The sequence below is a fragment of the Bombina bombina genome, chromosome 6, assembly GCF_027579735.1.
Source record: "Bombina bombina isolate aBomBom1 chromosome 6, aBomBom1.pri, whole genome shotgun sequence".
In the NCBI taxonomy this organism is placed as follows: Eukaryota; Metazoa; Chordata; class Amphibia; order Anura; family Bombinatoridae; genus Bombina; species Bombina bombina.
In genome coordinates, this window is record NC_069504.1 from 469,522,758 (window position 1) to 469,536,308 (window position 13,551).

General features: G+C 40.0%; 2 protein-coding genes across 2 annotated transcripts in view; one reads left to right on the forward strand and one right to left on the reverse strand.

Moving 5' to 3' along the window:
* TMEM266 (transmembrane protein 266) overlaps nt 1–8,778 on the forward strand; it is a 488,010-nt gene extending 479,232 nt beyond the window's left edge. The window contains 1 exon segment of the mRNA XM_053717259.1: nt 6,167–8,778. Coding sequence (XP_053573234.1) covers nt 6,167–6,699 — 533 coding nt within the window. The 3' untranslated portion in view covers nt 6,700–8,778.
* ETFA (electron transfer flavoprotein subunit alpha) overlaps nt 8,584–13,551 on the reverse strand; it is a 135,157-nt gene continuing 130,189 nt past the window's right edge. The window contains exon 12 of the mRNA XM_053717258.1: nt 8,584–8,738. Coding sequence (XP_053573233.1) covers nt 8,700–8,738 — 39 coding nt within the window. The 3' untranslated portion in view covers nt 8,584–8,699. The remainder of the gene's footprint in view (nt 8,739–13,551) is intronic.

The window sequence follows — 13,551 nt, forward strand, 5'->3', positions numbered from 1 at the left end:
GGATGACGCCGTGGACCGGACACACCGTTGGAGAAAGTAATTTATCAGGTAAACATAAATTCTGTTTTTTCTAACTTTGACCCCCAAAATCTGTTACACATCTACAACCACCAAAAAACACCCATGCTAAATAGTTTCTAAATTTTGTCCTGATTTTAGAAATACCCAATGTTTACATGTTCTTTGCTTTTTTTGTAAACTATAGGGCCATAAATACAAGTAGCACTTTGCTATTTCCAAACCATTTCTTTTCAAAATTAGCGCTAGTTACATTAGAACACTGATATCTTTCAGGAATCTCTGAATATCCATTGACATGTATATATTTTTTTTTAGTAGACAACCCAAAGTATTGATCTATGCCCATTTTGGTATATTTCATGCCACCATTTCACCGCCAAATGCAATCAAATACAAAAAATCGTTCACTTTTCACAAACTTTTGGTTTCTCACTGAAATTATTTACAAACAGCTTGTGCAATTATGGCATAAATGGTTGTAAATTCTTCTCTGGGATCCCCTTTGTTCAGAAATAGCAGACATATATGACTTTGGCGTTGCTTTTTGGTCATTAGAAGGCAGCTAAATGCCACTGCGCACCACACGTGTATTATGCCCAGCAGTGAAGGGGTTAATTAGGGAGCATGTAGGGAGCTTTTTGGGGTAGTTTTAGCTTTAGTGTAGTGTAGTAGACAACCCCAAGTATTGATCTAGGCCAATTTTGGTATATTTCATGCCACCATTTCACCGCCAAATGCGATCAAATTAAAAAAAACGTTAAATTTTTCTCAATTTTAGGTTTCTCACTGAACTTATTTACAAACAGCTTGTGCAATTATGGCACAAATGGTTGTAAATGCTTCTCTGGGATCCCCTTTGTTCAGAAATAGCAGACATATATGGCTTTGGCATTGCTTTTTGGTAATTAGAAGGCCTCTAAATGCTGCTGCGCATCACACGTGTATTATGGCTAGCAGTGAAGGGGTTAATTATGTAGCTTGTAGGGAGCTTGCAGGGTTAATTTTATCTTTAGTGTAGAGCTCAGCCTCCCACCTGAAACATCAGACCCCCTGATCCCTCACAAACAGCTCTCTTCCCTCCCCCACCCCACAATTGTCCCCGCCATCTTAAGTACTGGCAGAAACTCTGCCAGTACTAAAATAAAAGGTATTTGGCCCTTTTTAAAAAAAAAAAACAAAGAAGCATATTTACATATGCTGATGTGTAGGATCCCCCCTTAGACCCCAACCTCACTGATCCCCCACCAAACAGCTCTCTAACCCTTCCCCTCTGCCTTAATGGGCGCCATCTTGGGTACTGGCAGCTGTCTGCCAGTACCCAGTTTTGTACAAAATGTGGCTTTTCTTAAAAAAAATTCCCTTTTCTGTAGTGTAGCTTTCCCCCCCACCAAGACCAACCCCCAACCCCTTCCAGATCCCTTAGATTAAATTTATAATGCTGAAAATGTATTATTTTTTTTTTTACTTTTAACTTTTTTTTTTCTGTAGTGTAGCGGTTCCCACCCGCTCCCGCCCGTGCACGCGCCCGCCCACCACCACCCCCCCCGTGCACGCGCGCGCCCCCGATCCCGCCCCCCTCCACTCCACACACAGCATCGATGGCCGCCCACCCGCCTCCCACATAAGCTCCCACCCGCCAACGATACCGGCCACCGATGTCCGGTGCAGAGAGGGCCACGGAGTGGCTCTCTCTGCATCAGATGGCCAAGGGGGGTTATTGCAGGATGCCTCCATATCGAGGCATCACTGCAATAACCGGAAAGCAGCTGGAAGCAAGCAGGATCGCTTCCAGCTGCTTTCCAGACCAAGGACGTACGCCACACGTCCTCGGTCATTAACTGTATTTTTTTTGAGGACGTGTGGCGTACGTCCTTGGTCGTTAAGGGGTTAATGTGCTTCTCCCCCTGTACACGTCTACAAAGCGTGCAATGTGCTTCTCCCCCTGTACACGTCTACAAAGCGTGCAATGTACTTCTCCCCTGTACACGTCTACAAAGAGTGCAATGTGCTTCTCTCCTGTGCACGTCTACAAAGAGTTTAATGTACTTCTCCACCTGTACACGTCTACAAAGAGTGCAATGTGCTTCTCTCCTGTACACGTCTACAAAGAGTGCAATGTGCTTCTCCCCGTGTACACGTCTACAAAGCTTGCAATGTACTTCTCCCCTGTACACGTCTACAAAGAGTGCAATGTGCTTCACCCCGTACACGTCTACAAAGAGTGCAATGTACTTCTCCCCTGTACACGTCTACAAAGAGTGCTTCTCCCCCTGTACACGTCTACAAAGAGTGCAATGTGCTTCTCTCCTGTACACGTCTACAAAGAGTGCAATGTGCTTCTCCCCGTGTACACGTCTAAAAAGAGTTTAATGTGCTTCTCCCCCTGTACACGTCTACAAAGAGTGCAATCTGCTTCTCCCCTGTACACGTCTACAAAGAGTGCAATGTGCTTCTCCCCTGCACACGTCTACAAAGAGTGCAATTTACTCCCCTGTACACGTCTACAAAGAGTGCAATGTGCTTCTCTCCTGTACACGTCTACAAAGAGTGCAATGTGCTTCTCCCCTGTATACGTCTACAAAGAGTTTAATGTGCTTCTCCCCGTGTACACGTCTACAAAAAGTGCAATGTGCTTCTCCCCCTGTACACGTCTACAAAGCGTGCAATGTACTTCTCCCATGTACACGTCTACAAAGAGAGCAATGTACACGTCTACAAAGATGCAATGTGCTTCTCCCCGTGTACACGTCTACAAAGAGTGCAATGTGCTTCTCCCCGTGTACACGTCTACAAAGAGTGCAATGTGCTTCTCCCCGTGTACACGTCTACAAAGAGTGCAATGTGCTTCTCCCCCTGTACATGTCTACAAAGAATTTAATGTACTTCTCCCCGTGTACACGTCTACAAAGAGTGCAATGTACTTCTCCCCTGTACACGTCTACAAAGAGTTTAATGTGCTTCTCCCCGTGTACACGTCTACAAAGAGTGCAATGTGCTTCTCCCCGTGTACACGTCTACAAAGAGTGCAATGTGCTTCTCCCCGTGTACACGTCTACAAAGAGTGCAATGTGCTTCTCCCCGTGTACACGTCTACAAAGAGTGCAATGTGCTTCTCCCCCTGTACATGTCTACAAAGAATTTAATGTACTTCTCCCCGTGTACACGTCTACAAAGAGTGCAATGTACTTCTCCCCTGTACACGTCTACAAAAAGTGCAATGTGCTCCCCCTGTACACGTCTACAAAGAGTTTAATGTGCTTCTCCCCGTGTACACGTCTACAAAGAGTGCAATGTGCTTCTCCCCCTGTACACGTCTACAAAGCGTGCAATGTACTTCTCCCATGTACACGTCTACAAAGAGTGCAATGTACTTCTCCCCTGTACACGTCTACAAAAAGTGCAATGTGCTCCCCCTGTACACGTCTACAAAGAGTTTAATGTGCTTCTCCCCGTGTACACGTCTACAAAGAGTGCAATGTGCTTCTCCCCGTGTACACGTCTACAAAGAGTGCAATGTGCTTCTCCCCCTGTACATGTCTACAAAGAATTTAATGTACTTCTTCCCGTGTACACGTCTACAAAGAGTGCAATGTGCTTCTCCCCCTGTATACGTCTACAAAGAGTGCAATGTTCTTCTCCCTGTACACGTCTACAAAGACTGCAATGTACTTCTCCCCTGTACACGTCTACAAAGAGTGCAATGTGCTTCTCCCCTGTACACGTCTACAAAGAGTGCAATGTACTTCTCCCTGTACACGTCTACAAAGAGTGCAATGTACTTCTCCCCTGTACATGTCTACAAAGAGTGCGATGTACTTCTCCCCTGTACACGTCTACAAAGAGTGCAATGTACTTCTCCCCCTCTACACGTCTACAAAGAGTGCAATGTGCGTCTCTTCTATACACATCTACAAAGAGTGCAATGTACTTCTCCGCTGTACACATCTACAAAGAGTGCAATGTACTTTTCCCCTGTACATGTCTACAAAAAGTGCTTCTGCCCCTGTACATGTCTGCAAAGAGTTTAATGTGCTTCTCCCCTGTACACGTCTACAAAGAGTGCAATGTACTTCTCCCCTGTACACGTTTACAAAAAGTGCTTCTCCCCCTGTACACGTCTACAAAGAGTTTAATGTGCTTCTCCCCTGTACACATCTACAAAGAGTGCAATGTACTTCTCCAATGTACACGTCTACAAATAGTGCAATGTACTTCTCCCCTGTACACGTCTACAAAGCGTGCAATGTACTTCTCCCCTGTACACGTCTACAAAGCGTGCAATGTGCTTCTCCCCCTGTACACGTCTACAAAGCGTTTAATGTGCTTCTCCCCTGTACACGTCTACAAAGCGTGCAGTGTGCTTCTCCCCTGTACACGTCTACAAAGAGTTTAATGTGCTTCTCCCCTGTACACGTCTACAAAGAGTGCAATGTGCTTCTCCCCTGTACACGTCTACAAAGAGTGCAATGTACTTCTCCAATGTACACGTCTACAAATAGTGCAATGTACTTCTCCCCCTGTACACGTCTACAAAGAGTGCAATGTGCTTCTCCCCCTGTACACGTCTACAAAGAGTGCAATGTGCTTCTCCCCCTGTACACGTCTACAAAGAGTGCAATGTACTTCTCCCCCTGTACACGTCTACAAAGAGTTTAATGTGCTTCTCCCCCTGTACACGTCTACAAAGCGTGCAATGTGCTTCTCCCCTGTACATGTCTACAAAGAGTGCAATGTACTTCTCCCCTGTACACGTCTACAAAGAGTGCAATGTGCTTCTCCCCTGTACATGTCTACAAAGAGTGCAATGTACTTCTCCCCTGTACACGTCTACAAAGAGTGCAATGTACTTCTCCCCTGTACACGTCTACAAAGAGTGCAATGTACTTCTCCCCTGTACATGTCTACAAAGAGTGCAATGTACTTCTCCCCTGTACACGTCTACAAAGAGTGCAATGTACTTCTCCAATGTACACGTCTACAAAGAGTGCAATGTACTTCTCCCCCTCTACACATCTACAAAGAGTGCAATGTACTTCTCAGCTGTACACATGTACAAAGAGTGCAATGTGCTTCTCCCCTGTACACGTCTACAAAGAGTGCAATGTACTTCTCCAATGTACACGTCTACAAAGAGTGCAATGTACTTCTCCCCCTCTACACGTCTACAAAGAGTGCAATGTACTTTTCCCCCTCTACACATCTACAAAGAGTGCAATGTGCGTCTCTTCTGTACACATCTACAAAGAGTGCAATGTACTTCTCAGCTGTACACATGTACAAAGAGTGCAATGTGCTTCTCCCCTGTACACGTCTACAAAGAGTGCAATGTACTTCTCCAATGTACACGTCTACAAAGAGTGCAATGTACTTCTCCCCCTCTACACGTCTACAAAGAGTGCAATGTACTTTTCCCCCTCTACACATCTACAAAGAGTGCAATGTGCGTCTCTTCTGTACACATCTACAAAGAGTGCAATGTACTTCTCAGCTGTACACATGTACAAAGAGTGCAATGTGCTTCTCCCCTGTACACGTCTACAAAGAGTTTAAAGTGCTTCTCCCCTGTACACGTCTACAAAGAGTGCAATGTGCTTCTCCCCCTGTACACGTCTACAAAGCGTGCAATGTACTTCTCCCCTGTACACGTCTACAAAGAGTGCAATGTACTTCTCCCCTGTACACGTCTACAAAGAGTGCAATGTGCTTCTCCCCATGCACGGGTCTACAAACAGTGCAAAGTGCTTCTCCCCGTGTACACCTCTACAAAAAGTGCAATGTGCTACAGAGAGTTCAGTGTACTTTTCCCCATGTGAGACCTCTGTGTGCTGTTGTGTTTTTTGGTTCTAGAAGGAGCTTATCATATTGCATTGTGTTTAGTTTAGGAAATGTATCAGTGTATCTGCAGTAGGTTTGTATAGCCAATATAGGTCTGCATATTTTACTTGTAATTTGTGTCCTCTGTGCTGGGTCATTTTTGTATCTGCAGATGTTGGGTATATTGATCACTTGTATGCACACAAATACTATGCAGAATTTGCTAGTTGTCTTAGAAGAAATAGTATTATATAGATTGATACATTTTCTTGAGACATGCAAATTGTTTTATATATTCTATAAGTGTAATTTGTTTACAACTAACTTACAGAGAGTGGTGTTCCTGGGAACTGCATCATCACTACAGCAGCAATTGATGTTCATCATCACCCAACCATATCCTCTGACCTCTACTCTGCAGAAGTTCCAATGAATTCAGATCAGAACAGTACCTCTAGCAGTATGACTTCAGTAAGTGTGTCCAGGTCTCCGGAAAGTTCAGAAACATTGGCACAGAGCATCAGTAGTCAAGTATTCTGCTCCTCCACTGACTGCAGCACAAGGGAAGACTCAACACATTATAGTCCTTTAGCACGAGTGATCAGACACACTGCAAATAATGTCATGGCTCAAGAACTCTTACTACCTGAAGATCCAACCTGTATACAAAAAGGAATCGATCCAGTCAACCTTCACCTAAATAATTATTCAGCATTATGCAGGTCTAGTGCCAAACATGGGCATGGCATCAGCATCTACAACAGGGTAAATCAGGAGAAATTTGGAATGTTTCATGAGAAGCCGGTGCTTCCACTGAATCTACCACTTTTAGAAAGTAAATATACAGACACAGAGCTAAAATAAGACTCAACACTATATGTTTCCTCAAGGACAGACCATTCTGAATTTCTACCATTTCAAAGCTATCTTGCTCTGTTATCAAGAGCTATTATTACCAAATTCATAATTATTAGGAATTCCGTTCTTTGATTAATAGACTGCCAGACCCATCAGATATAGATGGGAAAATAAATCATTAACACTTGATCATGTTCATTAGAAATGGAATTCCAGTTTGTTAATTAAGTGGTAGTCAACTTGTTTGGTGTAGAATATTAGACTTAGGGCAGTGGGTCCATGAATTCAATTCCCAACACAAGTAGTATTTATTACAGTAAGGGGATTTAAGCATATGTTTTGTAATAGACTGTCCTGACCATAAGAAAAAGACCACACACACTAAGGTTTTAACACAAAGCAGACTAGATCAAATAAGCAGTGCTTCTCTGATTTAGACTGTAGGTCTCTACATTAAATGCATGATGTTATGAATACAGAACTTGAAAGGAACATTACACTCTACATATTAGCCCTAAAATATGCAGCAACTGATATTTACTGTGAAACATCAGTATTAGTATATTGTTTACTAAGCATATTTCATATTTTTATTTAGATTTTGTACAAATACTGCAATATTTTTGAATGCACAAAACATTTTCAGCCATATTTGGTAAAGGCACTAATAAAGCAACTATTTTAGTTACTAGCAAACGCTGCTATATTTGCATCAGAAGCTCAGTTAATGTAAACTGAATAATTCAATATGATGGAAATGCCTAATAACTTGACTCAAGGGTAAAGTGTGGTACTGGAGAATACAAAACCAGGCATTATGGCCAACAGTAGTACCTATGATACTCTGGGATCTCATTAAATCTCATTGGGATTTATATCCCATCCAATCACTTTAACCAGGTACCATATAAAACATTGTAATTTATATAATTTCATTATTTATTAAATCTAACTAGATTATAGTAGATCATTAGTAATGTGGTATGTGCTTAAATGAATTTGGTATTTAAAGGGTTTCCATATATATGGGAATTGACTTGGTTGCAATGTAATATATTTATAAACCAAAATGCTACTGCCCCACCCCGATACTTGTTTTTCAGTTTGTGGTTATATGGAATGAGGCACTAAAAAGAATTATACAGGGAGGGGGATTAGCTTTTTTTAAAATGTTATTACAATTACATAGCATTTCAACACTGACTAAAGAAACCAAAACCTAATATAAATGTAAATTCACAGAAATAAGACAATAGCGGTTCTAGAACTTAATATTGGGGGAGCTAAAAAAAAAAAATATAGTGAAGTGGTTGAAAGACAGCACACACATATATATATGGAGCCCTTCACAGCTCAATGGAGGTGCTACACATTTAGAAATGTAGAATATAGTATAGCAGCAATAAAAGCCTTTGTAACTACTTTCTGAATGCAAATGTTCTTATTACTGTCGCAGTAAAGTAAGCAGCAGGGCTCATGGTAAATAGCACAATCCTTAGGAACGATATATGGTGTAAAGTTCAGCTGGGTTGGATGGTGTGTTTATACCGTATGGTATTTGTGTAATCTGCACCTACAATACCGATAATAAATTAGGCAAAGGTGTTGGGTGGGAGACATTTTACCATGATCCTCTTGCCAAATTGATTTAACCTCTTAAGGACATATGACAGAATTTTTCCGTCATAAAACAATTGAGCAAACTGAAATCTGTGTCCTTAAAGGGTTAAAAATCATCCAATTTACAGGGAAAACACCTTGCTGTTTACTCTTCGGATCTACAGGAACCCTGACTTTTTCCTACCACATTTCTAGCGTGTGTATATGTGGTACATTTTACAGTAGGAATACTCTAGCAATGTGCAAGTATTTCAGTTTCACAAATACACATTCATTATTATTATTTTTATTGCAGGATATGAACATTTCTCGTGTTGCTGATATTTGTTAAGAATGTCTTAATGTTTGTCAGATTATAAGGATTATTGTGATGGAGAATCATGTTGTCATTTCTTCTTCAGAATTTCTGTCATTTCTGGAACAGCCTAAAAATGAAATAAAATAAAAAAAATTAGTTAAAGTTTAGTATTCAGGGGGCACTAAACCATTATTCATGTTTGCCAATCTATGTGTTTATGCAGCAGTATACGTTTATATTGAAAACACAAAGTTCTAAAGACAAACTCTGCAAGAGTGTTTACTTTTTTTTCCACCAATTAAAAAGTAAATTAAAAAAAAAAACATCCAAAATGACAAAATATGAATACAATGTAAATGCATTCCTTCTACTCAAAAGTGTTCTGCCCTTGCATAATGAGCTCCTCCTAAAGGAAACAGGGAGTCCTGCTGCTCCTGCTTCATATCCCCCCGTGATGGAAACATTCCTTCAATTATTTACCATAACTACACTTCCATTCGGTGGAACTAATAAACTGCTACAAAATTTATTGAGAAAATTGACTACATGTAGTGAGTGGCTTCGCTGTAGATGCTGCCAGCAGGCGCCAGTTCAGCAACAGCATTAAGTGCTGGCATTGCCACCTGCTTCTCCCCCAAGACCACTGGAATGCATGTAACCCCGGTAGGGCCTCAGATATGGAACACCTTACTAATGAAAATGAGCCATAGAAAACCTTAGGAGGACTAGTATAATGTTGCTCTATGGCAGCAGTGTTTTGCAACATTGTATAACAAAGCTACATATAATTTTGCAAAAAACACTGCTGCTATAGAGTACTAAAGACACGTGCACATTCCTGAGCTCTTATAAGCCCTCCTAGTTTTACTCTTCACTAAAAGATACTAAGAGAACGAAGCAAATTTGATAAACAGAAGTAAATTGGAAAGTGGTTTAAAATTGCATGCTCTATCTGAATAATAAAAGTTTAATTTTAAACTTTACTACTACACATAACCCTTACATGAAACCATAAAAATGAGGTTTCATTATTACCAAATGATTCATACAGAATATATTTTTGTATGTAATCTGTTAGGCAACTAAAAAACAAATAAAAACAGATAAATATTTGGTAGTTCCTCTGTTCATAATCTTATTTTTCTTTGTTTCTTTAACAAGACTTTTGTTTTACTGTATAAAGCAGATTTCAAGGAAATTAGACATTTAGAATTTGGCCACACACCAGATAGAGACTCGACAAGCTTGTTTGTAATCTAGTAATTAAAATAAAAATGCTGTTTTAATAGTATTTTTAATGCAAATCATATTTTACATAATGTAAATGTTTATACTATACAAATACTTTTCACACACCCCATAGGAAAATGCCTAACGTACACTGTATAAAATGATGACTACAAACTGTACTGGTTTATGTTGCATTATACATCTAAAACATATAGGGGTGCAAAGCAAGAGACACTCATAACCCTAGAAGTCAAACACTCTTCATCAGGACTAACTTTCACAGAATAAGAAACATGGTATTCTTATGCCACTGATCAGAGAGAGAAAGATTACTGCAATATTATTTTGGACATTTTCCTATCTAGAAGCTATTATCACATATTCTTGGTTTTGTAGTTCTCACAACTGTGAATGTGTCTGTATTAATAACAACAGGCCTCTTCTTCACAGCAGAAATGTTCTAAAATAAAAATACAAAAGTTGAGAAATAGACCTCTAAAGGGACATAAACCTATTTCTTTCATGTAATTAGCAAGAGTCCATGAGCTAGTGATATATGGGATATACATTCCTACTAGGAGGGGCAAAGTTTCCCAAACCTCAAAATGCCTATAAATACACCCCTCACCACACCCACAAATCAGTTTTACAAACTTTGCCTCCTATGGAGGTGCTGAAGTAAGTTTGTGCTAGATTCTACGTTGATATGCGCTCCGCAGCAGGTTGGATCCCGGTTTTCCTCTCAGCGTGCAGTGAATGTCAGAGGGATGTGAAGAGAGTATTGCCTATTTGAATTCAATGATCTCCTTCTACGGGGTCTATTTCATAGGTTCTCTGTTACCGGTCGTAGAGATTCATCTCTTACCTCCCTTTTCAGATCGACGATATACTCATATATACCATTACCTCTACTGATTTTCGTTTCAGTACTGGTTTGGCTTTCTACAACATGTAGATGAGTGTCCTGGGGTAAGTAAGTCTTATTTTCTGTGACACTCTAAGCTATGGTTGGGCACTTTTTTATAAAGTTCTAAATATATGCATTCAAACATTTATTTGCCTTGACTCAGGATGTTCAACATTCCTTATTTCAGACAGTCAGTTTCATATTTGGGATAATGCATATGAATAAATCAATTTTTTCTTACCTTAAATTTGACTTTTTTCCCTGTGGGCTGTTAGGCTCGCGGGGGCTGAAAATGCTTCATTTTATTGCGTCATTCTTGGCGCAGACTTTTTTGGCGCAAACATTTTTTCTGTTTCCAGCGTCATACGTGTCGCCGGAAGTTGCGTCATTTTTTACTTTTTTTGCGCCAAAAGTGTCGGCGTTCCGGATGTGGCGTCATTTTTGGCGCCAAAAGCATTTAGGCGCCAAATAATGTGGGCGTCTTTTTTGGCGCTAAAAAAATATGGGCGTCACTTTTGTCTCCACATTATTTAAGTCTCATTATTTATTGCTTCTGGTTGCTGTCATTTAAGGAATTTGATCAATTTTGCTTTATATGTTGTTTTTTCTATTACATATTGCAAGATGTCCCACGTTGACACTGAGTCAGAAGATACTTCTGGAAAATTGCTGCCTGGTGCTGGATCTACCAAAGCTAAGTGTATCTGCTGTAAACTTATGGTATCTGTTCCTCCAGGTGTTGTTTGTACTGATTGTCATGACAAACTTGTTAATACAGATAATATTTCCTTTAGTACTGTTACATTACCTGTTGCTGTTCCGTCAACATCTAATACTCAGAGTGTTCCTGATAACATAAGAGATTTTGTTTCTAAATCCATTAAGAAGGCTATGTCTGTTATTCCTCCTTCTAGTAAACGTAAAACGTCTTAAAACTTCTCATTTTTCAGATGAATTTTTAAATGAACATCATCATTCTGATTCTGATAATGGTTCTTCTGGTTCAGAGGATTCTGTCTCAGAGGTTGATGCTGATAAATCTTCATATTTATTTAAAATGGAATTTATTCGTTCTTTACTTAAAGAAGTCCTAATTGCATTAGAAATAGAGGATTCTGGTCCTCTTGATACTAAATCTAAACGTTTAAATAAGGTTTTTAAATCTCCTGTAGTTATTCCAGAAGTTTTTCCTGTCCCTGATGCTATTTCTGAAGTAATTTCCAGGGAATGGAATAATTTGGGTAATTCATTTACTTCTTCTAAACGTTTTAAGCAATTATATCCTGTGCCATCTGACAGATTAGAGTTTTGGGACAAAATCCCTAAGGTTCATAGCATTATTAATCTTCTTCAACATGCTAATAATTTTATTTGTGATGCCATCTTTGATATTATTAGAGTTGATGTCAGGTATATGTCTCTAGCTATTTTAGCTAGAAGAGCTTTATGGCTTAAAACTTGGAATGCTGATATGTCTTCTAAGTCTACTCTGCTTTCCCTTTCTTTCCAGGGTAATAAATTATTTGGTTCTCAGTTGGATTCTATTATCTCAACTGTTACTGGAGGGAAAGGAACTTTTTTACCACAGGATAAAAAATCTAAAGGTAAATTTAGGTCTAATAATCGTTTTCGTTCCTTTCGTCACAACAAGGAACAAAAGCCTGATCCTTCATCCTCAGGAGCGGTATCAGTTTGGAAACCATCTCCAGTCTGGAATAAATCCAAGCCTTTTAGAAAACCAAAGCCAGCTCCCAAGTCCACATGAAGGTGCGGCCCTCATTCCAGCTCAGCTGGTAGGGGGCAGATTACGTTTTTTCAAAGAAATTTGGATCAATTCCATTCACAATCTTTGGATTCAGAACATTGTTTCAGAAGGGTACAGAATTGGCTTCAAGATAAGGCCTCCTGCAAAGAGATTTTTTCTTTCCCGTGTCCCAGTAAACCCAGCGAAGGCTCGAGTATTTCTGAAATGTGTTTCAGATCTAGAGTTGGCTGGAGTAATTATGCCAGTTCCGGAACAGGGGCTGGGGTTTTATTCAAATCTCTTCATTGTACCAAAGAAGGAGAATTCCTTCAGACCAGTTCTGGATCTAAAAATATTGAATCGTTATGTAAGGATACCAACATTCAAAATGGTAACTGTAAGGACTATCTTGCCTTTTGTTCAGCAAGGGCATTATATGTCTACAATAGATTTACAGGATGCATATCTGCATATTCCGATTCATCCAGATCACTATCAGTTTCTGAGATTCTCTTTCCTAGACAAGCATTACCAGTTTGTGGCTCTACCGTTTGGCCTAGCAACAGCTCCAAGAATTTTTACAAAGGTTCTCGGTGCCCTTCTGTCTGTAATCAGAGAACAGGGTATTGAGGTATTTCCTTATTTGGACGATATCTTGGTACTTGCTCAGTCTTCACATTTAGCAGAATCTCATACGAATCGACTTGTGTTGTTTCTTCAAGATCATGGTTGGAGGATCAATTTACCAAAAAGTTAATTGATTCCTCAGACAAGGGTAACCTTTTTAGGTTTCCAGATAGATTCAGTGACCATGACTCTGTCTTTGACAGACAAGAGACGTCTAAAATTGATATCAGCTTGTCGAAACCTTCAGTCACAATCATTCCCTTCGGTAGCCTTATGCATGGAAATTCTAGGTCTTATGACTGCTGCATCGGACGCGATCCCCTTTGTTGGTTTTCAAATGCGACCTCTTCAGCTCTGTATGCTGAACCAGTGGTGCAGGGATTACACAAAGATATCTCAATTAATATCTTTAAAACCGATTGTACGACACTC